Below are 25309 nucleotides of genomic sequence, written 5' to 3'. Positions count from 1 at the left end.
CCATATTCCAAATCTTCCTGATTCATATGAGAACTCAAATATATCAAAAGTAGGAAAATCACAAAAGAATGGATACAAATTTCAACTAACAATATAAAAATCAATAACCACCATGTGGTGGTACACTTTCTTAGTTTACATAAACTAACTAAAGATAAATTCTGAAGTTAAAACAAAGCTAATATTTGTCCTTTTTATAATGTCTATCCTTGTACCATCTAATATTTGTCCTTTTTATAAAGTACAAATGTATACAAGCTAAGCTTCAGTTTTGGCGATCCCATTGTAATAAAGAACCAGTAAACCAGAAGCCACCGTTAGACATACATAATAGTGCTCTACAATGATAGTGAAAAGGGAGGAAAAAATAGAAAAAAGTTCTGGGTACAAAAATCTACCAACAGCAATCTCATTATCTACTCTTGTTCCTTGCTAACTTCAACTGTGCTTTGCTCCGGGAAAGGTTGCATTCTCACATATGGGTTTCTAATCAACATTTCCCCTCGCAGAGCAGCAACATACCTGTCATTTGTATCCTCTTTCCTCTACAACTCCCCAAGGAATTCTCCTAGCCTCTCTTTATTCACTTATCCCATTATCTAATTTGAGTGACAAGTACAAGCAAACAAAAGTTTGATCAGTAATCCTCACCCTAAGAATAAGTGATTTGAAAACATTCGTGCAAACAGATCCATAATCCAACAAGAAATCGAAGGAAAATACCCAGTAGCAATTTAGCAAGTGTAAATAGCTTAAGAACCATAAAATCCTAATAAGACAGCATTTTCCTTTCTTCGGTAATTGAAATCAGCCAACAAAAAGTATCAACAAACACTCTCATAGTTTTATGCTTAGAATAACTAACATTGTCAGGAAGCTCATCACTTCACACACAGCCGAAACGTTGGTACATCTGTTTAAAGATGTACTTCACTTCATAGTTTTATACTTAGAATATATATATATATATATATATATATATATATGGTTTCTGATTTTTTCTTTTCTTTTTTTCAATTGAGCCCCTAACTTGGGAAGACTGTGGAAAGAGAAAAAGGAAAACGCTAATATATCAAGATCGGTTTAGTATATTAGCAAGTAAAGCAATAAGTTCCACATACATAAATGGACATCCAAGATTTTCTGCTTTCTAATATATTGATGCAATGGAGATACGTCTAATAATCATGACCTAGAATTGGTTTCTCTAATGAGAATTCTTAGAAACCAAAAAAAAAAAAAGATCTTGTGATTAAAAGACTGCAATTAGAACTAAGACATGAAAACAAACTAACTGGATTTCCCGAGATAATTAAAATCAATGTTCCTAATTAAATTTGATTGTCGTTTTCAATTTCATTCATTTCAAATGCATCCTAGAATTGGTTATACCTTCTTGATTGATTGGACAAGCCCATCAATATATCTAGGAGCAGTACAGTTGATTCCAACAGCAACAACTCAGTTGCATGAATCAGCAATTGCAGCACAATCTGATATAGGATTCCCACTAACTACATTGATCCCATCCTTAGAATTGAAAGAAATCGAGGCTGGAACTTTTATGTTTTCTTCCTCAAGAATCTCAGTATAGTCCTATATCAAGAAGCTATTAGGCAAAATGGACAACAAATAATCTAAATTGCTCTAGCGAAATAAATGTTTGAGGTACACTGAGATAGTCACAACTCAAAAACAATACCATAGCTTCCAATTTGTTTGGAATTGTCTCAAATGCAATCAGGTCAGCACCAGAGTCAGCAAGAACTTGAACTCTTCTTTTATGGAAATTTTTCAAAGTCGCTAGAGTCACTGCATCCCCATATATGCCACTGCAATGCATGAGAAGGTCACAAGTGCTTGAGAGGAAAAGTTTGTAGCACAAGTTCAAATATTTCAATTCAGCATTGGGCACTGAAATACTACTCTGTTTCCAATGTAAGAAGAGAATTAAAAGTTTCACCTATATTCAGAACCAACAGAAGCAGCAACAAGGAGTGGACGTTTAAAGCTTTTGGATCTCCAATAACATCCTAAGAACCTTTGCTGGCTCTATCATAATATATATCCCATATCTTCGCGGGCTATTTCAACACTTTTCCTGAGTAAAGCTTCACCATCTTCTCTTGATATCCCCTTAGTTACAAATCCCTGAAGAGTAGCCTGTCTCCCAAACAAGGCAAATCAGAAGTCCTCAACTTCATAATAAATTCTTCCAATAATAATTAAACGATATCCATAGGAAGGCCCGAAAAATGAAAAAATTAAAAAAGACAGCCATACAATCTGATATGATGCAGATATTATGATATTAGCACCAATTTTTAGGTAATCAAGGTGTGCCTGTCACATGAAACAAACAATAAAGAACAAAACAAGAAAACCACATGGCCAAGGTGCTAATATTTAATCGTAGTTAAAAGAATAAGGCCAAATTCATACAACTTTTTAAGCTGGCTACATTGGAACTTCTTAAAATTATGCTGAATAGTTTCTTTGCCATCACTGGTAGCAATGCAGGGTTAGTAATAGACCACAGAGCCCAAAAAAAGAATTAAAACCACATAAGAAGCTAATTAAAAACTAACCTGTCTCTTAATCATAGCCTTCAGTGCTATCATAACCTGAAATAATCCATTGTAGATAGACCTTTTGTTAAGGGAAAAATCGAAATAGAAGAAAGAATTAAAGAAATAGTGAGGGTTAATAATAGACCACTGAGTGGCAAAGAAAAACCACATAAGAAGCAAATTAATAACTAACCTGTTTCTTAATTGTAGCCTTCACTGCTATCACAACCTGAAATAATCCATTGTAAATTTTATCCAATATAGAAAACATTAAAAAAATGGATTGATCTTTTTCCCCTTAAGAAATCACCGCACAATTCTTCGTGTGATATCTTAAGGTGAAGTAAATTTCTAATCTTCATAAGTAATATGGATTGGATTTTAACAACCTCATGGATTATTCAACACTTTTACAAAAATATGGTTTAACATAAATCTATCAAACTCATTAACATGGATTACACTTATGGACCATAAAATATAAGCCAGCTAGCCAATAACATTACCTTCTCCACTGTTCACAAACTTAGCAAGGCTTCTGCAGATCGTGCACCTTCATACCTGAGAATAAAAACAAATTCATGATGTGACCATGGTGTGAACCAGCTATATACGAGTACTAACGATGTCGCTTTGAAAATATGGGCTAATCCACAAAAGCTCGAACAAAGGACAATCCACAAAAGATTGAACAAGGGAAATAGAAAAAATGGGAAAGAACATCAAAACAAAGAAGGTAGTACCTTAAAAAGGGCAATTTGCGAGTTTTTTATTAACAAAAAAAAAATCCAATAAAGTATCACAGAGCATGATAGCTAAAGGGGCAAAAGAAAAGCAGATCTCCCTCTAATTCATCAATTAAACTAAAATCCAAAAAAGACAGAAACTTTATCAAACAACAACCAAAAAGCATCAAAATTTCTCCGAGTGCAGAAAAAAAAAATCAAGAGGTAGGGGAAAAAAATCCAGTAAAGTGTGACAGACCATGATAGCAAAAAGGCAAAAAGAAAAGCACATTTCCCTCCAATGCATCAATTAAACAAAAATCCAAAAAAGACAGAAGCCTTATCAAACAGGAACTAAAAGCATCAAAATTTCTCCAAACGATGACGATGATGATGAAAAAAGAAACAAATTATCTATAGATAGGCAAAAAAAAACCAATAAAGTATCATGAAGCACGATAGCAAAAAGGTCAAAAGGGAAGCAGATTTCCCTCCAATTCATCGATTTAACCAAAATCCAAAAAGGCAGAAAATTATCAAACAACAACCAAAAAACAACAAAATTTCTCTAAGTGAAAAAAAACTAATTATCTAAAGCCAGGGGAAAAAAATTTAAATGCATGAGGCAAAACTTCTCTAAAGGAGCAGATCCCTAGGTGTAAGAATTGGAACAGACGGCAACACAAAAAAGAGGAGCAACGCAAAAAAGGACATGCAAGTTTAAAACTAAGTTTAGCTGAAAGGGAAAAGCAGTTCTCCAATACAGCTAGAAACAAACTAATTTGGTTAACCAAGTTAATCAACCATGAACTATCGAAATATTCAAATTTTTAAAAATGTAAACCCACGCGTTGGAAGTACTAAACATCACGATGTTATAGGCACATTATCAAAGAATCTCAGAAATATAGGCCTTGACCATCCAATGGTTGGCGACATTGCAATAAATGAGGGGCAAAAAAGGGGCAATAAAGTTTCACAGACCATAATAGCAAAAGGGAAAAAAAAAAAAACTGGTTTCCCTCCAATGCACCAATTAAACAAAAATCCAAAAAGGCAGAAACTTTACCAAGCAACAACAAAAAATTCAAAATTTATCTAAATGATGATGAAAGAAAACCAAATTATGTAGAGATAGGCATCAGCAACAGACCAAGAACAGAGAAGAGGAACAAAAAACAAAAGAGTTTATTTTTTTGGTCAAGGGACGGTTCCCTTTTATTTTTTGGAGCACAAGACAATATAGCAAAGGGTGGGGGACCAGAAGGGGGGGAAAAACGCAACATTCCACAGACAAAACGCACCAGACACTGGAACAACCTTGGAACAACCAGGAGGGGCAAGATCGTACCTTGCTTCGAGAGAAAAAACAGAAGGCCTGCGTTCGGGGTGGGAAAAAAGGTCAAAGATGGCACCTCCTTGGCCTGTAAGGAAACAGTTTCAAGAATCACCCCACAAACCAGTAAAAGAGAAAAGCACTGAGAGAGTAAGAAGATGGTTCACATCAGTGGTGAACATAAGCTATATAGCAGACATTCGCAGTTCATTTGCCGAAACCACTCAGACACAAGGCAAGAGGACGATTCAAAATACTCACAAATGCACACGTAGCTAGAACCAATAAGAGAACAGAACCCAAGTCTCCCAAATACACAAGCCGGAACATACCTTGCAAGAAAATATTCTCAAATCAAGTAACATAAGATAAGATAACATAACATAAGATAAGATAAGGAAAAAAATGAGGAGAAAAAAAAAACACACAAACCACATAACTGGCTTTACTAAAGTTTGCAACTTTCCGGCGAGCAAAATAGTAAATCTAGAGGACCTAAAGGACCCAAAAACTAAAGAATACAAAAAAAAAACTTACAGAGAAAACTCGCACAAAAAACCGCAACTAACCGTAAAGGAAGATCAAGAAGACTTACAACGGATGAGGAGGAAGAGAAACGAACGGGCGGCAGCTGATCCCGACCACTGAAACCCAGAATTGGCCGATGTCTGGCTACATGGGCCTTGTGCGGCTGCGAGAAGGGAAACAAAAGAAAAAGGAAAAAATATCAGTCTCAAAGCTAAGGATCAGGTAGAAAGCTCACGGCAAAGGCTGCATCTCACCGAAAAGGAAAAGGAAAAAGGAAAAGGAAAAGGAAGAAAGCTCACCAGGGAGGAAGAGCAAACCCCAAGGCCACAGCTTAAGCAACGAATGAAGAGAACCGGATATCCGAGCAGGGCGTGAACCAGGCTTAGAATAGGCGGATAAGCAACAGAGCAGCATTGTCCAAAAGAAGGAGAGAGAGAGAAGGCAACGATAAAAAGAGCCATGTGATAGTCCCAGATAGAGAAACAAGTTTACCAAATAGGCAGCGCGACAGACAACGCAGCAGGAGGCACATGAGATACTGTCAGAGGAGAAGAGGCACGCAATGCGCGAAGAACACAATGTTCTCAATCCACATGTGCGGCACGTGAGAGGACGACGAAACTCTGGCCGAAGGGCGTTCGCACTTTATCTACTTATGTTGAAAAACGACGCCTTCTTTTTGTTCGTTGGCTCAGACTAGAATGGATTTAACTTGACGAGTTACGTGGTCGATTGGAATGGAAACTGTAAAGTTAGGACCAGACAAGACACGTTTGTTTGTAGTCGAACTCGTTTCCGATTTTTAAAAATTGGGATGAAAGTCTACATTACAATCTAACAATGGAATTACCTAAAAGTTAAGGATAAGCGTTTAAAAGTTAGGGATAAGTGGTTAGTAAAATTAGATTGAAAGATTATTTATATAACAAAACTATTAATGGTTTATTAACGTTTATAACTCTCAAATTAATGGCATCATAATCTTCATATTATCCGGATAAGAGACCTGTTTCGGTGTTATCTTTTTTTTTTTTTTGTCAGCAACGATACATTTGTATAACCTATTCTATCCTAATCTAGGAGGAGGGGGAGCCTAAGGAGGCTGTGATAGGGGCTAGTGGGTATACAGATCCAACTAGACCAAAGAAGTGTTATGGCATAATCCTTAGATTTTTTTCGCTGCTGGTCCCTGGTGGCCACTGAGCCATTGGCCCAGTGGTGGCCCTGTTTCGGTGTTATCTTATCTGCAAAATTCCAATTTCTAACCACAAAGTCAAGAGGTGAGTGATACTGTCAGATTTTTTTAATTATTTTTTTTATATATAGCGGACTCATCACTTTTCTCGGTGTTCTTCATATTTGCTCTTAGACCATAGAGTTGAAAAAGCCATCGACGAACAAAAGCTTCCGGCAGCATCTGCAAATATGGCGGCACTGAATTGTATAGACCTCTCCGATTCCGACATACAAAAATCTGTTTCTCTCCTCAGACAGGCAGGCACTCCACTCCTCCTTTTCTTTTTATTCCCCCCCCCCCCCCCCAACACCTGCTATCGTTCGATTTAAGTTTATTTTTGTGCATTCTTTGGTCTATCTGTGGGGTAAATTTACAGTTTTTTCCGATGATGAGTAATTTAGTTTGAAGGTTGAAGAACTAAAAGAGTGAATATATGAGTAGAAAGTGGGACTAATACTTCTTAGCAAGTAATGAATTGTTCAGTTGTTAAGTTAGTATATAGTATTTCCATGCAACGATGCAAGAGTAAATTCTTAAGTTATTATGAAAAAAAAAAATTGTTCTACAAGAGGGGTTATTTTTGAAGCTAATTCTAAGACTAGAATCTTCGCATTTGTGAAATGCGAGTTCAAGGACTTCGCATTTGACAAATGCGATGTTAGTGCTTTCAGAAATGTCTTTGGCCAAAAAAAAAACCACAAAGCTCGCATTTGTAAAATGCGAGCTTGTGAGCTATCTTCCCAAATAGCCGGTGAATGTTCAAAACAGAGCAGCTCTAACATTCTAAATCCCTAACGCGATTTCGATTTGGGAACACCAAAACGAAGACGAAATTGAGGCCAATACCAAGAGTCAAACCGCTACAAACATAGCATTTTAGCATCAGCTTTCAAACATTTGAAGGAGTTCCAGATTTTTTCCCAATAGCTGCAAAAACTCACTCCATCTCCGGAAAAGTAGTCGCTGGAAAGCTTGAAAACGTCGACGTGCTTGAGATAGGTGTTGTTCATGATTTGCTGTCATCACTGTGTGTTTCTCTAATTTGTTATTGTTCCTTCCGTTGTCTACTGGAAATGCATCAGCCCTGCTGCATCACTAGGAATTGCATCTGCTGTTTCAACAGCAGAAAGCTAGAAAAAGGAAAATGAGCATCTCGGACCAGTGAAAGTTAGTGTAGCTAGCTAAGTAGTAGCTTTTTAAAATATTGCTTCAGACACCGGGAAAAACTAGTTCAAAAAATGACCTAGTAGCGCAGAAAAGATAACAATAGCATAACCGGTAGTGCAGAAAAGTAAGCATAACTAGTAGTGCAGAAACTGAGAAATCTGACCTCGCATTTGACAAATGCGAGGTCGGGCTCTTCTCTCTCTTTTTTTTTTGGATTTTGTGGGTCAAAAATTTTAAGTGACTTCGCATTCAACAAATGCAAGCTCAGGAGTTCGCATTTGTTGAATGCGAAGACCCCTTGGACAGAATTCTATACTCAAAATGCCTCCTTTGCAGAAATTTTTTAAATTTCATCATCATTTTGGAAATTTCTCAACGATGCAATAGATACAGTAAGTAACGTAACGTAACTCTGGAGAAAATTCTTAAATTGTGATGAAAAAAAAAAGTTATTCTACAAAGGGGGTGATTTGTGAAGTTGGTTCCACAAATGTGATCTTCGCATTTGTGAAATGCGAGTTCAGGTACCTCGCATTTCACAAATGCGAGGTAAGTGTTTTCAGAAAAAAAGAAAAAAAAGCTCGCATTCTCCAAATGCGAGCTTATAAGCTCGCATTTGGAGAATGCGAGCTGAGATACCTCGCATTCAAGAAATGCGAGGTACTCAATCTTCTTGCTCCATTTGCTGGTACAAAAACCAGCATGAAGTACAAGACCTCGCGGTTGGAAATGAGAAGCAACAAATGGGATTTTTCTTCATTTTTCTTTTTTCTCCAAGATTACCAATACACAATTCCACCTCACTCACCAGAAGATCCCAAGAATATTCTGGAATTAAGAGCATCAAACGGCTCAAATTCTGGCCATAAAAATGCAGCAAACAATTACCATGGATGCTAGGGTTGAGGGATTTCTTGAAGTTATAAAAAGCGGAGGAACGCAGCTTGGAAGGGGAGAGAAATTGGAGTGGCATTTGGAGAGAAAGAAAGCGAGAAGGGCAAGCAAGAAGGTTGAGATTTTCGGGGAGAAGAAAAACTGGGAAAAAAAGGAAGAACTGGGGCTGAGAGTTTCGAGGGGCTGAGGAAGACAAAGAGCAAGAGTGAAATGAGGGGAAAAGGGAAGAGTGGAAGCAAGAAGCTTTCGGAGGGTTGGAAAGGATGAGCTGGAGCAGGAAAGAAAAAAAAGCAGAGGAGAAACTAAGAGAAAAAGGAGGAACTTTGCAGCTGGGTTTGTAAGAGAGCTACGGTTGAGTGAGTTGCCTGGGCGAGAACCTCGCATTTGTTAAATGCGAGGTATTGACCTGCATTTAACAAATGCGAGGTCTGTTTTTCTTTTTCTTTTTTTTTTTTGATTTGAATGCTAGGAAAATTCAGGGAGACCTCGCATTCAGCAAATGCGAGTTTCTTGAGCTCGCATTTGCTGAATGCGAAGACCCCCTGAACGGAATTCCATACAAAAAATGCCTCCTTTGTAGAATTTTTTTAAAAATCATCACAATTTTAGAAATTTCTCCGTAACTCTGCATCTCAATTCTATGATCACTTTTATTGATTAGTGCTGCATTAATTTGTTATTGCAGCTATACATGGATAACCTGTTCTTGCCTGCACAAATACTCTTACAATAATATACACCTTTATCTAAAGCCGTTTCCACTCTCCATATCAGTGCTTACCAATGATTGGCATCATTCTGGGAGTTGAGTTACTTACTCCTAACGATGTTATCGTTTATTTAGGCTTGCTTGGACTCTGGATTTTTTTATGTAGTCAATCATGGTATCAGCCCAGAATTTATGGATGAGGTCTTTTCTCAAAGCAAAAGGTTCTTTAGTCTACCACTTGATGAAAAGATGAAGCTTCTCAGGAATGAAAAAAACCGTGGTTACACTCCTCTTCTAGATCAGCATCTGGATCCTGCCAACCAGATACATGGTTTGTTTTCTCATACCTATTGCGTTTATCCTAATTTTTATATCCGATGGTTGTTAATACCAGAATATAAGGACAGGTGTAGCCAATGCATTATACAAGTGAATAGTTGGAGTTCATTCTCTTGTCGCTTTAGAGTATTTTCATTTTCAGCTACACTTTCCGGCCTTACATGTTGACTATATCAACTCCTGGTTGTGGCTATATTTGCATTGCTATCAAATGTCACTTATCAGGCCTCTTTTATGTTGTTTATATGCTCCTTTTCTTTCTGCATCCTCTGTTCTCTTATGTGATGTTTGTACATGCTACTTACCAGAATGAGCAGCAGAACTAAGTTCGTGTTTTTATTTGAGCTAAGCATTTCTGCGCCCTGATGTTCTTGTAGGAGATTATAAAGAAGGATATTCCATTGGTGTGGAAGTACCAGAAGATGATCCTCAAGCCGAAAAACCACTTCATGGACCAAACTTGTGGCCTACAGCAGGTAACTTTGCTACGCAATTATTGTTACATGTTGAACATCAATCTTGCTTCATAAATCTTGCAAATCTTTTGGTTAAAAGTGGAATTTTTTTTTCCGTAAAGATATTTTGCCTGGATGGAGAGAAACTATGGAGAGATACCACCGCGAAGCACTGTAAGTATTGAGATGCCTATCATGTAACAGAAAAACTATCTATTTTTCTTGCATGTGGTTGTACTCCTCGGTGCTGCAGAAGTAACTTAATGTCAAGTACTGACCTGAATCATCTTTGCTGTTGTATGAGTAAGCAGCAGATCAATTTAGTTAATCATATTGATTAATCATCTTTGCGTGCAAGGGTATATTTTTTTCTTAACCAATTTGCAGTTCCATCACCTTAACAACATTTGATGTGTTAAATTCTGATGAAATTGGTTGATGGGCCACTTAGATTGTAAATTGCTGGCCATCCGGTTAAATTACTTATTTCGATGTCACTGATGCATAAGATGTTATATCTCTGCTCCCATGCGGTTGTATATTTACAAAATCAGATAAATCATTATTTCTTTTAGCGGAACAGTCATTATTGATGAATATGTGTCATCAAATCGTGTTGAATAAGTCCAAATACATAGCTTTTGTATTTTCTGTCATTTCTAATACATTAATTGATTAGACTTAGACACAATCTTTTGACTCGCCTATGATGTCTTTAAGCACTTGCTTGAATCTACACATTCACTGTTAATTCTTCCTAGTTTGAAGAATGGAATTCTGTGTTTAATTATCAGGTAATTAAACAATGATCACCACATTTCTCAAGCGAGAACCTATCATTTTGTTTATCATTTGACCATTGAAATATTGGTGCTTTTCATTTTGGAAAGGCTTATCTTGTTCCAAGGTACAATACTAGTCAATGACGTTGAAATGAAACTGAAGTCATTGTCTGGTTCTGCATCTTTTCTATTGCCAAATTTGAAAGGTTCTTGATTATTATCTTGTGATGTACTTTCAGCAGTTCTTTCCAAATCTTCCTACATTTAGCTCTACATCTTGCAGACTGCTTTTATAGCTTGTTTGATACTGACATCCACTCTATCTTTATTCTTGCGTTCAGTGAGGTTGCAAGGGCAGTTGCTAGAATTATAGCCCTAGCACTTGACCTGGATGGAAACTTTTTTGATCAATCAGAAATGCTAGGCGATCCTATTGCAATTTTGCGGCTGCTACATTATGAAGGTCAGGTTGTGGACAGTTTCCTAAAAGAAGGCTGTATTTATAAGCTGACATGAGCTTGATTAATTTCAGGTAAAATCTCTGAACCAGAGAGAGGAATATATGGTGCAGGTGCCCACAGTGACTTTGGCTTGCTTACCTTGTTAGCCACAGATGATGTCACTGGTCTTCAGGTATGCACAAACGTTGGAATTAGATTGCTTAGGAATGATCCCATAATTATTCTTGAGTGGGACCATGAACCTGCTGTTCCATTGCAGATATGCAAGGACAAGCATGTTGAGCCTCAGATTTGGGAATACGTGTCACCAGTAAAAGGGTAAGGCCTTTTTCTCTCAACGATCAGTTTCTCTCGAGTAGAAAGGAATTTTCTGTTCCTGATTCCTTGTTTGGTGTGTTTGGACATTTCATCGTACATATATTCAAAAAAAATTAAAAAAGGATATTATGCAGTCACTCCATAGATCAAAAAGTCTTCAGCTCATGAATTAGTATAGGTCATTAACCTAAAGAACTTTCTTATGGTTATGCTCTTGGCATTCTGCCATTCTTATTTTTATTTGAGGACTTCTTGTTAAATTATTGTTGCAGCATAACTGTTATAGATTAGTCCCAATGATAAGTATCATGCTGCATTCTATGATGGCTGCAAATAAATAGTTGATGCACGATATGCAGAGCATTTATTGTGAATCTTGGAGATTTACTGGAGCGCTGGAGCAATTGTTCTTTTAGGTAATTATGAGTTTCTACTAAGCACAGTAATCCTTTTTTCCCCCTCCTGAAAAAATGAGAATGGATCTTGAGCTATTGCAACTGTTAGTTCTCATTTTTCTTATCTGTGTTTTAACACAAATCATGCACCAATAATTGAATGTCTAACACAGACAAGGAGTTCCCATATTTTACCAGTCTTTTCTAGAAGCATTCAGTTTTTAATTAGACAGCTGTTTCAGTCATGGAGCTCTCATGTTCTAGCACACATTGAACCTAATTATCTTTATGGTGGTTTCGGTGTAAGAAAAACAATCACTGATGTCTGAAGTTACAAACTCTTCGTAAAAGCAGTCATCCATATTCACTGGTTGGGTTATGAAGTTTCATAATTCAGGAAACCTGAAAATTTATAGTTGAGGGCCTGGAATTTATGGTTTCTTGGAGATAAAATAATTGAATATCTAATTTACTGAACTTTCATCTCCGTGATGTTGAAATTGTTCTGTTGTGGGGATCATTTTCAGGTCAACACTACATCGAGTCTTGGTTGGCGGTCAAGAAAGATATTCTGTAAGGCTTTCTGAACCTCCTTATGTTCTGTAACAGCAATGTTTTGTTGGAATGAGATCCTCATCTTAAACAGTGTGTGCGTCAAATATATTAGCACAAGGAAAGTTTCAGACGTAATTCTAAATAGTTAAATCTTTCTCAAGCCATAGCTTTACAGATACAGTGGACATTACAAGCTCAGCTGATTTCTCCATGAGAAATTTAGTTCTGTAAGCAGCGATCAGTGCCTTGCTAATTTCTTCTCTCTGTGATGGTGGGCAGATTGCTTTCTTCGCGCTGCCCAGTTTCAATTGTGTTGTCAAATGCTTGCCAACCTGCCACTCAGAGGATGATCCTCCGAAGTATGTATTGCATTTAGATACATGATATGGGATTTTGTAGGTCATTGTTATCCTTCTTTTAGTTGTTTTGGCCAGAAGAGATCTGCTATTGGTTGCAATGTTCACGTACGTAAAAGGTTTGGTCGTTAATTCTCAATTACAAGTTTTGTCTTTTTTTCGTCAAAAATCGCTCTTGGAACCGGTAATAGTAGATGCCAAGCTATTTAGTTAGTAAATTTAGTTTGACCTCTGACATCCCACCCAAGGTGGATCAGCGGAAAACTTTTTTGTATGTTTTGGCCAGATGTAATGGTCTTATTGTGCCATTGATTTATTGTATCTGTATTCAGGTTCCCACCCGTCACATGTGGAGCTTACTTGATGCAGAGATATGAAGATACGTATGGTGATCAGAGCTCCTAGGATAGTTCGACCCTTGATTGGCAAGGCATCAGTTGTTTCATGTAACGGATGGTAGATAAACATTCTATCTGTTGGTTTCCACTTTTAACTTTTCTTTCTTTCTTTCTTTTTTCTTTCTTTTTTCTTTTTGTGGGTGGCAGGTTCCTTTTTTTTTCTCCTTTTTTGTTGGGTGTTTTTTTTTTTTTTGGTGGTTGGGGGGGCCCGGGGGGGCTGGTGAGGGAGATGCAAGGAAAGTGGAGATGGTTAAATTTTTATATAAAAGTAGAAGTTAATTTTGGAAAGTATCTAAGCATATTTATTGACATAATAAGTTAAATCTAATCTATATATGACTCATAACCCACTTTATCACCAATCAAATTTAAATTTAAAATATTTCCACTATCTCTTAACTCATTCTATAACAACTCCTACAAATTCTCTAATCATCATCCAAAGTTTCTCTCTACATTTCCTCCCACGTTTCCCACTCCAATTAAGAGTCCACTCCAACTATCTCTTAACTCATCATACAACCGCTCCTACAAATCCTTTAATCATCATCTCACGTTTCCCCTTGCATTTTCTCTCACGTTTCCCACTTCAATTAAGAGTCTACTCCAATTAAGAGTCCTCCAATTTAAGAATTCCACCTCAATTAAAACTCCTCCAAAGAATTCCACCCCCAATTCCCCCCACCCTCTCTCTCAGTTTCTTATTTGTTTTTAGTTCTCTATTGATTTGTAAATGTATTGATTTTGTTTCTTTTGTGAGCAGTTATAAAAGAGATTATGTGCAGAGACTTTAGCGGAAATCAGCCTTCTTGCAGAGAATTGGAAGTATATTCTTGCCAGCTTAAATTTTCAGGTCTGTCCCCTCTGCCCCTCTGCCTTTTAAGTATGTTTTGCTTTTGATTTGCTTTTTGTCATGAATGATATTGCATTGAATTTCTGATCATCCATTATTCCTGAATTTTTTTTACAAAATCCTATGTACGGTTGTTTGCTTATTGTTACATCGTAAAGTAAAGATACTCAACAGTGGGATAAAGTATAAACACAAAATCACAAGCATATGCTCCAAAAATATCCATTAAAGGCATGATTTATGCACCGACCGTGCTGTTGCTACTCAAACAGCAACAATTCAGCGAAAATGGAAAGTGGAAACGACGTGTGTGAATAACAAAATTGTAAAGTTTAGTTGCACTTATTGTTCATGATAAGACACAAACTCGAACCATCAGAGTAGGGCCTGTTAAACCTCTAATAATTAACCAACGTGATCTTCTAGAATTTCAATTTTTAGGCCTGCAATAGCCTCGCTCATTAAAGCTACTTGGCAATGTACTTGAAGGCCCTGTTTTTTCAATCATATTTAAACTTCACTTGGAAGGATTAGAGATTACCTTGACCCAAAAGAAATAAAGAAAAACGGAATAGGAACAATATGGTGGTAGCTTTTAAATTCTAATAATCACATCATCTATCCTATTCATAATCGGTAAATCCACAAGGGTCATTAGATGGGGAATTGAAGACGGTGACTAAAAAAAAATATGGTTTCTCTTGGTATTTGAAAAATTCTGAATTCTAACTAAACTTAAACCAAAAGAATAAATTAAAATTATAGAGGCTGCCAAATTAAAAGACTATATTGAATTGGATATTAAAAGATGATTTAAACATAGTAGGGACTAAGAACCAAAATCTTTGAAAAACAATTCTATATAAAAAAAAAAAAAAAAAACCTACAAGAACAAACTCATTTTCCCCAAAAAAAGAAAAGAAAAGAAGCCTATAAGAACATACACCCTTTTCCAAATTTAATAATTTATCTACATTATGAACATTTTATAAACTAATGGATTCCTTTTTATTTAATATTAAAAATTGATTTTAAATATACAAGTGATAGCAGAGGGAATGAAGCAGTTAGCGACATGTGAAAAAATCTAAAAAGACAAAAGCAATTAGAGGGAAAAAGTGAGCTACTCTACAGTCTCCTCGCCTTGGTGCTCATAATCGGACGCGTGGGATGGGAAGGTTCAGTAACGGGAAATTTTCAGTAGTTTCATTGGACTAAAAATTTTCAAGTGCAATCGAAGTACAAGTCATTATTACAAAAATGCAAAGATCGTGCATTTTCATTTGTAGTACGCACTCCACAAAATTTAACAAAGTTAATTAAATCACCAATTTTGGCATTCGTACTAAAAGTGGATTGGTGTAAAAAGTGTTCGCACCTTCAAACAAGATTATCATTTTAACAATATTCAATTACATTTATTTGTAGAAATATATCATTCCCTTTTTTAATATAAATTTTTATTTTTCTTTCCAGGATCCATCTTCCGAAAAAAGACAATTCTTGAATGATATACACATTCTATTATATTTCAAACTATTGTTAAACATATATTACATTTTAATTTTGTTGGTACAATTTTTTCACCTTTATTTGTTCACCATTTTATTTTTATTTTTTATTTTTTTCAATAATGTCAGCACCGTGCATATCACGGGTATTCACACTAGTCTGTATGTATTGCAGAAGGGATTTTTAGCAGACCCTCTCAATAACTTCCAAACTTCTCATTCTTTTTTCTAGATTTTTGTATTTATTTTAATACATAAAAAGTTATGGGTTATAACCAACCCTATCATCAATCAAATTTAAAATTTAAAACATTCCCACTATCTACTTCATAAACCGTTTATACTTTGTTATTTATACTTTAAATCCTTTTTACTCCTTAATTAAAGACATATGCTCATTCGTATGCTATTTTAATACCATGTTACATTTTTATAATTAAGAAATATTTGTCATCACACTAACCCTATAACCAACCCTGCAAATGAGTTTTGCAAATTACAATCACGTTTCAAAAAAATCACAAATGTGCAACTAAATGTAAAGTTGAGGGGGTAAAGTGCAGCTAAATGTAAAATTAAGGGGTTTACTATATTTAACCCTAAAAAAAATCCCAAAAACGTAACAAGTAGTGGGTTATAGATTTTTGTATTTATTTTAATACATAAAAAATAGTGGGTTATAACCAACCCTATCACCAGTCAAATTTAAAATTAAAATCTTTTTCATAATCTATTTCATAAACCGTTTAAGTTTGTTATTTATACTTTAAATCCTTTTTACTCCTTAATTAAAGACAAGTGCTTATTCACATGCTATTTTAATACAATTTTAATTCACAAGCATACAACATGATCAAGAAACAACAGAACCAATTAAGACTAGATTTTGACCCCAAAAAAAAATTAGGCCTAGATGGCACTGGCACGTTGCCGTAACTTGCGATGCCAATTAGGACTATTTAGTGTTTTTTTTTTTTGCAAGGAGTTAGGACACTGTAAAGTTTATTTAGACAAACTTTGCCTCATCGGTGATTTGAGTATCAAGTTATTGAATATACTACAAAACAAAAATATTTTACTAGCATGTGGTATTTGCGTACGAAATTTCAGAGGTAAATCAAATGCTTTTACTTATACTCTATATAATTTGAATAGTTTTTTAATGAATATAATCATATTATGCAGGACCATCACTCTGTACAATTGGAGCTAGCAAATTTAATATCGATCACAATTTAAATTTTGCTCGATACCTGCACAGTTGGTGAGTTCCATCAGTAACACTACATCAAACTTTTAATATTGTTTCATACTCTTATCAACATATATTTCAAAAAATTGTAGGTTTGAAAATGATACATATGCTCGAAAGTTAGTTACGTAATTGAGGTCAAGCAATTTTACAACATCACAAGCATTGTTGATAGCAAATTCAAAGAGAATATGGATATTCAAATATACAATCATGCGTACGGTAAACTTACTCTATTTAATTTAATTACTGCACAAATTTTTTAAATTTATAATCGTAACCTATACCTTCTTTCATTTTTACTAGATTAAATATTTTCGAATACTCGTTTATATTCAGAACATTAACATAGAAAACATGTTCTATGAGCTATGCAAAAATTGTAGATAACTATGTAAAGGTCGTTTTCAAAAACAGTGTGTATGCATTGTAATGACGTGGTCGACACTGTTGTTAGGTAATTAATTTCAACAAATTTTTCTGTATTGTATTATAACATTTTAGTTGTCAAACAGGTACAATGTTAATATATAAATCAAAGATTCCAGTGGTAACATGCATCTTAATCTACAGGATAGACATGCACGATTCATATTTGATTGTAATGCTTCTTATCTCAGAGAATATAAAGGAAGGTAGAATTTCTTGATATATGTTTATTTTTTATAATGCTATTTATAAACTATGTAAAAAAAAATACACTAATTTTGAATTTCACACGTACTTAATTCTCAGGACAATAGTGATAGATTGTTCAACTAACGAATCAATTCATGCAAAGATCGTGCATTTTCATTTGTAGTACGCATTCCACAAAATTCAACAGAATTAATTAAATCACCAATTTTGGCTTTCGTACTAAAAGTTGATTGGTGTGAAGAGTGTTCGCACCTTCATGCAAGATTGTCAAATCGAATGCATAATATTTGTAAGTATTTTATTTTAACAACATTTAATTACATTCATTTTTATTCATATATCATTCATTTTCTAATATAAATTTCTATTATTTTTTCAGGATCTATTTTTCGAAAAAAGGTAATTTTTGAATAATATACACATTCTATCATATTTCAAACTATTATTAGACATATATTATATTTTAATTGTGTTGGTATAATTTTTTAACCTTTTTTAATTCACCCTTTTATTTTCATTTTTTCAATAATGTCAGCACCGTGCGTGGCACGGGTATTCACACTAGTTTGAATGTACTCATGAATGCCCTTAAAATACCCCGTGAACAACTAAATACTTCTGCGACTATAAAAAAAAATGCACGAAATAAATGAAAATGGCGGCTCACTTGCTGAATCACTTCTCCAAGGCCTAGGCCAATCAGCCATGTTGTTTTTGCTCCTGGATTTACTTGACGTAGCCCATGAACCATCATGTTATACAAAATGCAAGCTTTGCAGTAGCAAAGAGAAAGCCCTTCCCTTCTCCAAGTACGGAGTACGAAATAAATGAAAATGTCTTTTCCTCCCAGCATCTTCACTTCGTCTATATCAACCACGTTATGCAACATGCAAGTTCTGCAGTGCCAAAAGAAATCCCTTCCCTTTTCCCCTGCATTTTTGTTCAAACTAAAAATTACGTAGTACTTCTGTGCGTTGCACTTCTGGATCTCCTCAACTAGTTGCTCCCGGAAAAAAAAAAAAAAAATTCCCCGGACTAATTAAGGAGCAACAATATTCGATTTGAAGGGCAACCAAACTCTGGAAAATATTTTATTGATCTCACAACAGCAAGGAGAAACACAGAGTCATATTTTTACAACAAATCAGCTGATAACGTGGCAGGGTACAGACACATTTCGTCGCAGCTTATTAGAGACCACTGTGACACCCGAGTCATCCATAAGACAAACCATTGGATGAAGGCACACCAGCAGCAGGAAAAACTGAGAAATCACCGGTAACTTCGGTAGTTTGGAGTGTACATGCAGCTTTCAGCGAACTTCACCAGATCCGCAGGTCGAGGAAGCCGTGTTGCCACACCTACATAATAAGCAAACAGCATTTAGGCACAAATCTCGTTTGAGTTTTAGAGAGAAAAAAGGAGGGGCTTTTAAGCACCCCGCATAGGAAAATATGTAGAGAGCACCCACCGAGCTCATATGCTTTTGCAGCAACACCAGCAGCAATATGAGCTGAGATTTTTCTGATATTTGCAAATGGAGGATAAATCATCCCCCGTGCATAATGCTCGTCTGTAACTTGCTTAGCCAATGCTTCCGCTGTTCCAATATAGAGACTAAACGTATCAACATACTACACTACAATTAACAAGACAGCAAACCTCGACATGCAAATACTTACATGCTGCCAGAAGCATATCATCATGAACACGAATTGCACCACACATGACCAAACCAAAACCAAATCCAGGAAATATGTAGCAATTGTTTGCCTGCATTCCCAAGACAGCATAATTTAATTACTGTCCGCTCGGTTAATGAAGGAAACTGTGACAAAATTAGGAACATGAGAAATTTATTAAACCTGGCCAGGGACGTAAACTTTGCCGTTGAATTCAACAGGGTCAAATGGACTTCCACTTGCAAATATTGTTCGACCCTTTTCCAATACCACACATTGAAAAGAAAGATTTGGTTATAGAATCACTTATTGAAGAATCACGGTCACACTACCATATAATTTGATCACAAATAAACAAACCAACAAAAACACTTTACAAGACCTAATGGCCGTAAGACGAGAACCAATGCTCAGTAAAAACTTTTATTTATCTCACCTCAGACCATTTATAAGCTTCTTCAGCAGTGCACTCAGATTGTGACGTTGGGTTGGAAAGAGCCATAATAAGAGGTTTCTGCATATCATGCATTTAATATGAGACTGAATTAAGCCTGTACTGGCTTTTATTTCCTCGAGAAAGGAGAGAGATTAACAAACCTCGTTCAAGGCAGCCATAGCCTCGATGACCTCCTTTGTAAATTGTTTTCCAACTCCAGAGGTCCCAATTAGGGCGGTAGGCTTGACAGCCTGATGAAGTTCACATGAAAAAAAGATTAAGGCTCGTGAAAGTTTTATTAAAGGTTGCATAGATGTATTGAGAATAAACCAACCTTAATAGCATCTAAAAGATTGTTAACGGGTTCACACTCATGAGCCCAAGGCTTCTTGAAGTGTTGAAGGGACTCCTTACGAGAACTAACAATTAAACCCTGCAATATGATTCCCGATGAGTGCATATTCAAGAATCTAGATAATCATATCCATGTAACAGTACAAAATAATAACCAACAAGACCAATACCAAAATATGGTCCAAGAGAAAATCATTAAATATTTTACGACCTTTGAGTCCACCAGCCAAATCTTCTTACGCAACTCTTCAACAGAAGCATTTGCCTGCAATTTTGCATGGATATAAAACATTACTGCAAATAACCCGCTGAATAGAATTCCTCACCGTACACAGAATGAGAGGTACAAGTCCTTACCTTCTTTGACATTTCAAGGGCTATAAGCTCTGCTATGCCAGTACCAGCCTGCAATTACAAGACAACTAGGTGAGATATGAAAGCTCAATCTTGCACATGTTTGCGTCATGTGTCTCAGCAAGGGAACCATGTAGAGCAGGAAAATATACACTAAGAAAGTTGAAACACCTCTATGGTACCCAAAAGATTAAAAAAAAATGTAAGCCTAAATTATCATTCCTTTCATCTTCTACTTGTTTTAATACATACAGATGTGCTCATGCCGGTCGAAGAGACAGGTCAAAATGGGGTTTTACATTTTATCTTCATAATACAGAAATGCACTTCAATAGTTTGAGCAAAAGCCAGAGCTTTACCTCTCCAGCACCAAGGAACAAAAACGTATGCTCAGCCAAGGTCCCCCCAAGCAATTTAAGTGATGCAACAAGACCAGCAAGGACAACAGATGCTGTCCCCTGAAATAAACAAGGTCATGTTTATAAATAAGCACGGGGAATCCTGCAACAAGGTTCTACTAGTAAGCATCCACATACCTGTATGTCATCATTGAATACCAGATGGGTGGTACCATATTTGGCCAACAGCTCAAAAGCATTGTGATTTGCAAAATCTTCAAACTGCAGAGTTAGAGATTGAATTAATAATTCTATCCAGAACTACATTATTGAAAAAAAAAAGCAAAAAAAAAAGAACACACACACACACACCCTGAAAGCATGGTATCATCTCATATGGCCACCTTTTGACAGGTCTGGGGACTAACCTGTACAAGGACTTTTTCTCCGTAATTCTGTTTTACAGCAGTCATGAACTCATGGAGGAAGTCATAATATTCCTGTGATTAAAAGTACAAATCACGTCAACCCTAAGGAACCCATAATCAAAAGATGGTGATACAGAAGCACGCATGCAGAATGTACTAAATTTTCACCTTTCCAGTTGGTCTCTTCTGTTTGAGACCGATGTAGAATTCATCATTTAGTAGCTTCTCATTATTTGTCCCCACATCAATGGTAATAGGCAAACACTGCACAAGTAAGATCGAAGCCATCACAGAAATCCAAATGACCAAATTTCACTCAAAAACTCCAATCAACCAGAGAAGGTTGTACCCACAACAAACCTGAATAGAAGCTTTAACTTTACTGCTCAGGTTCAACATATGCAAAATGATTATGACTCCAGACACCCTTTATGGTGCAAAAAAAGAGTTTCTAATCTAATATTTTTCAAGTAAAACGAGAAGCTTAGGGAAACTTTGATGCTTACAGCTGAAGGTCTGACACCTCCAAGTGCAGTGTACAGAGCCAATTTCCCAACAGGTATTCCCATTCCCTGTAATAGTGCAAAACAAGTCCAGTGAAGTCTACCGAACCAATCGAGCATCATAACTGAATTGTTGAAAATACAGCACATTTAAATCCAAATTATGTGCATTCACAGAAGAAAAGCAGAAATATGTTGAACTTCAGCTTTTACCTGGCAGCCAAGGTCCCCAAGTCCCAATATTCTTTCACCATCAGTCACAACTATAACTTGGATTGCCCTCTCTGGCCAGTTCTTCAAAACCTCAAGAATCTTACCCCTGCAAGCTCCAAAAAATTTAATTTGGATGAGTAAAATAATACCCTACAAGTAACCTTCGAAAGAATAGCTTCCACACAGATCATACTTCTCCTTCAAACTAATGAAGAGACCCTGGGGACGCCTAAAAATGCTCCCATATTTTTGGCAAGCCTCACCAACAGTGGGAGTATACACAATAGGGAGCAGTTCCTCCACATTATCAATAAGAAGCTTGTAGAATAATCTTTCATTTCTCTCCTGTAAAAGGTTAGTAGCAAGAAAATCTTAAACAGACAATCAACTGGCCATCCTCAGATACAATATGAAGGTGGAAACTTCAATACTCTTTGGCATCAAAACCAGAAAATCTAATTTTCTGAGTCAAATACCACACGAACGCTCTGAGTTAAAAGTGAGAAGAAACTAGAACCGAGAAGCCAATTTGCATTACCTCCAGTTCCATCAAAGCAATGTACTTCTGCAAAGGAACCTGATACTGGCGAATGCTGTGCATCAATTTCTTCTCCTGATAAGGTAGAAGCAAAAGTACTTGATTAAAAAGAACTGTCAAGCAAAAGGCACAGAGTACATGATAAAACATAAGCAAATTCTCCAAGCCCCAAGTTGACCAGATTATAGTACCTGAAGTTCCTGAGTCATAAGAGCCGGAGGCAGAAGACCGCACAAGTAATGAGCTTCTCTCTCTTTCTCAGAAAATGCAAGTCCTTTGTTGTAACGAGGATCTCTCAGCAAATTATAACCACTATTCTCAAACAAGTCAAGTCAAATCACTAACAAAATAAAGCATTACACAATTACTAATGTGATCGAAAGCTTTCAGAACATGCAAATTATGCATGAAGAGAGGAACTTAAATACACTTGAATCAAAAAGGGGTCAGCAGAAAGTAAAAAATCTGGCTAAATTCTGTTTTATTTACATAACAATGATCAGATCCACCAAATTTTACTAGCATCGGTAAAAGAAAAAATTCAACTTTAGCAAACTGTTGGAACTAAGCAACAAAGATTTCTCAGAATCTACCTTGAATTATGAAGTTAAACAAACAGCAAAATCTTAGCAAAAGAAGAAACAAGCATGAAGAATCACTAACTAAAAAAAAAAAAAGGCATGAAGAATCACTACCACTACTACTACTACTATCGCTTACTAAAATTTTAGCCTATCTACTACGCCAACTAAAATTCATTCAAAACACTAGCAGTAGTTCTCATCACTCAATTAGTTTAGTTGTACAAGAAGTTGACGGAAAAGGAAACGGAAAGAAGAAAAGGAATTTGGGCGAAGGAAAAAGAAGAGGGACCTGGCGACAGAAGTAACCCAGGGGGTGACGAGTTGTTCCTCAGTGGCACGATCCTCGCCGTAGACGTCCTCAACACCGCCTCCGACAGTTGCGCGCGGTGACATGTCCAGCACCGATTCCCCTCCCCTCAAATCCTTCATCGTGCTCTCCATTTCTTTCTTTTTTTTGGTTTGCGCTTCCTTCTCTCGCTCTCTCTCAAAGGACAGAAAAACAAAAAGCACAGTCACACACCGAAGCAACAATAACAGTGCAAACTTTAAGCAAGCCTGTAAGGCAAGGTACTCCGGTGACTTTATGATACTCTGCAGTCCTACCACACACAAAATATCAGAGCAAGTAATGGTACTGCTACCCCGACGGACGTGAGGGGGAACTCTATGTATGTATATATAGACACACGCACACAGAGAAACGGAAGTACTATATCGTAGTAGTATATGGGAGTATATACTTACCAGATCCACACCTCTCAAGTCTCAAGTATTTCATCGTTTTATTACATTTCGGCTATATCATACTCCCATGTTCAGTTATTCCCGCACCGCTTTCACACGTACGTAGCCCCTAGTCAACAGCCAGGACTGTTCAAATTCGAACTATTGAATATGAAATTCTATAGATTAAACTTAATTCGGTAATATTTTTGAGATGTCCGAGTTTGACTCATCTGCGCTTGAGCAAACTCAAATCCAATGGAACTCGAATTTGAATTGGAAATTGATGTATTGAACTCAATTAGAAAATAAGATATTTTAAAAATTTACAATAACTTAATTCCTATACATGTAGTTTATTCTACACTAATATATACATATTATATGTACTGTTTGATAAGATTCGACGAACTATCAATCTTAATTAAAAATGATCGATACTCAACTCGTTTGGCTAAATAAATCGCTCGAGATCTACTGGAATTCGATCGACTCAGAGTCGAGTCAATTGCTTGATCGGTCAGGTCACAATCCACTCAATTTGTTTGTTTCCCTACCCGCGACTACCACTAGTAAACCACTGCCAAGTCTAAATTGTCTCCAAATTCAGTATATGCCACAGGAACAAGTCTTCAAAATTTTATCACGTCCCCGGCTAATTATTTGACAAATTGGTTATTATTCTTTGACCAATAAAAATAAAATATTTTATCTAAAATTGTAGACCCCGCTAACTCCACGTTAAGTACAATCTAAATAAGATCGTGACGTGTTGTTATTTCGTTAATCGACAGTAGTAATTTTTTATTGATCAAACACTACTAACTACTAAACTTATCGAGTTGTTGGTCCTGACGACGGTCAAATCTTTCTTTTCGGACACGCTACAATGTTCATGTAGCACCAGCTAGTATTATTTATTAATAATATCGAATTTATTTGTGGAAAGGTGGGGAGAGCTTATCTATCTGTTGGCAACTTCCAATAATCAAACATTTGGATATTGTATGGTGGGGTCGTCGACCGGGAAAACAAAACCTGTGTTGCATTGCTGTCATGACGACGTCATAAGCTTTGAACCGGAGTATCAAAATCCACAGGACGGGTCCACAACTTATCCCCCAATTATATAAGCCAGATGGCAACGACCACTTGTTGTATTAGTCAATCAGGTCTTCCCCGCTTCTAAGAACGTTACAAAAAATCTATAATCCTAGGCCTTGGGATAACCTCAATCAGCGCTACAGTATATGCCAACCCAAAACGAAAAGTTTTTTTTTTTTTTTTCAAAGCAGTGGGAAGACTATGATGGATCTTTCTTTGCATTTCTATCGAGCTGATCATTTACAATCCGAAAAATTTTATGCCGATTCAGAATAACTATCAAATATATGTCTAATAGTTATTTTCTAATCGAATAAAAAGTTTTAGGATCCCAATTCATTTCATTCAACATATCAAATGAATCCTATTTAGCATGTAAATTAGCATGTAATTAAATATTATCAAAGTAGAACTTTTCTATTACCGTTGAACTAACTACTTATTAAACATGTTTAATAGTAGTTATTTTGGATCCACATTTTTCTGCCTTTTAAATTTTAGTCCTCCAACTACAAGTCTACGATAATGATTATCTAGAAAGATTCTCCACAATTATGAGCCACTGTCGGAGA

At 36.2% G+C, this 25309-nt stretch overlaps 2 protein-coding genes and 1 pseudogene across 10 annotated transcripts; 1 reads left to right on the top strand and 2 right to left on the bottom strand.

The window, feature by feature from the left end:
* Positions 1-1386: 1386 nt before the first annotated feature.
* Positions 1387-5669, bottom strand: LOC113696300 (homocysteine S-methyltransferase 2-like; annotated as a pseudogene).
* A 660-nt stretch (positions 5670-6329) lies between these two features.
* Positions 6330-18076, top strand: LOC113696186 (azadirone synthase LFS). Of its 9 annotated transcripts, none has more exons than XR_011816872.1 (16): positions 6421-6439; positions 6529-6653; positions 9302-9497; positions 9883-9981; positions 10083-10134; positions 11084-11205; positions 11275-11375; positions 11463-11521; positions 11881-11937; positions 12444-12489; positions 12751-12830; positions 13160-13283; positions 13989-14078; positions 16775-16853; positions 16934-17058; positions 17860-18076. XR_011816872.1 is itself a non-coding variant. In XM_027215567.2 (12 exons), the coding sequence occupies exons 2-12, from the start codon at positions 6585-6587 to the stop codon at positions 13230-13232; spliced, it is 954 nt and encodes a 317-aa protein (XP_027071368.1). In that variant the 5' UTR covers positions 6421-6439; positions 6529-6584; the 3' UTR covers positions 13233-13320. The 9 variants fall into 9 exon arrangements, 3 of the variants coding, with proteins under 3 accessions (XP_071911038.1, XP_071911039.1, XP_027071368.1); XR_011816871.1 differs by having other exon boundaries at positions 16934-17063; XR_011816873.1 differs by lacking the exon at positions 17860-18076 and adding an exon at positions 17357-17395 and having other exon boundaries at positions 16934-17063.
* A 464-nt stretch (positions 18077-18540) lies between these two features.
* LOC113696183 (NADP-dependent malic enzyme) lies at positions 18541-23650 on the bottom strand. Its single transcript, XM_027215559.2, has 19 exons — positions 23200-23650; positions 22518-22638; positions 22327-22401; positions 21982-22133; positions 21789-21894; positions 21579-21644; positions 21241-21336; positions 21073-21144; positions 20843-20926; positions 20666-20764; positions 20310-20357; positions 20164-20217; positions 19933-20031; positions 19760-19849; positions 19599-19676; positions 19346-19420; positions 19163-19253; positions 18952-19080; positions 18541-18841 (listed from the first exon to the last, which is right to left on the bottom strand). Exons 1-19 carry the CDS (start codon positions 23349-23351, stop codon positions 18753-18755), a joined length of 1776 nt encoding a protein of 591 aa, XP_027071360.1. The 5' UTR covers positions 23352-23650; the 3' UTR covers positions 18541-18752.
* Positions 23651-25309: the final 1659 nt, after the last annotated feature.

Source organism: Coffea arabica, chromosome 6e, assembly GCF_036785885.1.
Source record: "Coffea arabica cultivar ET-39 chromosome 6e, Coffea Arabica ET-39 HiFi, whole genome shotgun sequence".
Classification (NCBI taxonomy): Eukaryota; Viridiplantae; Streptophyta; class Magnoliopsida; order Gentianales; family Rubiaceae; genus Coffea; species Coffea arabica.
The sequence above is the reverse complement of the archived record's forward strand: the minus strand, read 5'-3'. Positions and strand labels throughout refer to the sequence as shown.

Coding starts and splice junctions, on each gene's coding strand:
- LOC113696186 (XM_027215567.2), top strand. CDS start 6,585: ATGGCGGCACTGAATTGTATAGACCTCTCCGATTCCGACATACAAAAA. Junction 10,135..11,083: donor AGATACCACCGCGAAGCACT/GTAAGTATTGAG, acceptor TCTTGCGTTCAG/TGAGGTTGCAAGGGCAGTTG. Junction 11,376..11,462: donor ATGATGTCACTGGTCTTCAG/GTATGCACAAAC, acceptor GTTCCATTGCAG/ATATGCAAGGACAAGCATGT.
- LOC113696183 (XM_027215559.2), bottom strand. CDS start 23,351: ATGGAGAGCACGATGAAGGATTTGAGGGGAGGGGAATCGGTGCTGGAC. Junction 21,337..21,578: donor GAGGTGTCAGACCTTCAGCT/GTAAGCATCAAA, acceptor TTACTTGTGCAG/TGTTTGCCTATTACCATTGA. Junction 20,927..21,072: donor GAGAAAAAGTCCTTGTACAG/GTTAGTCCCCAG, acceptor CTAACTCTGCAG/TTTGAAGATTTTGCAAATCA.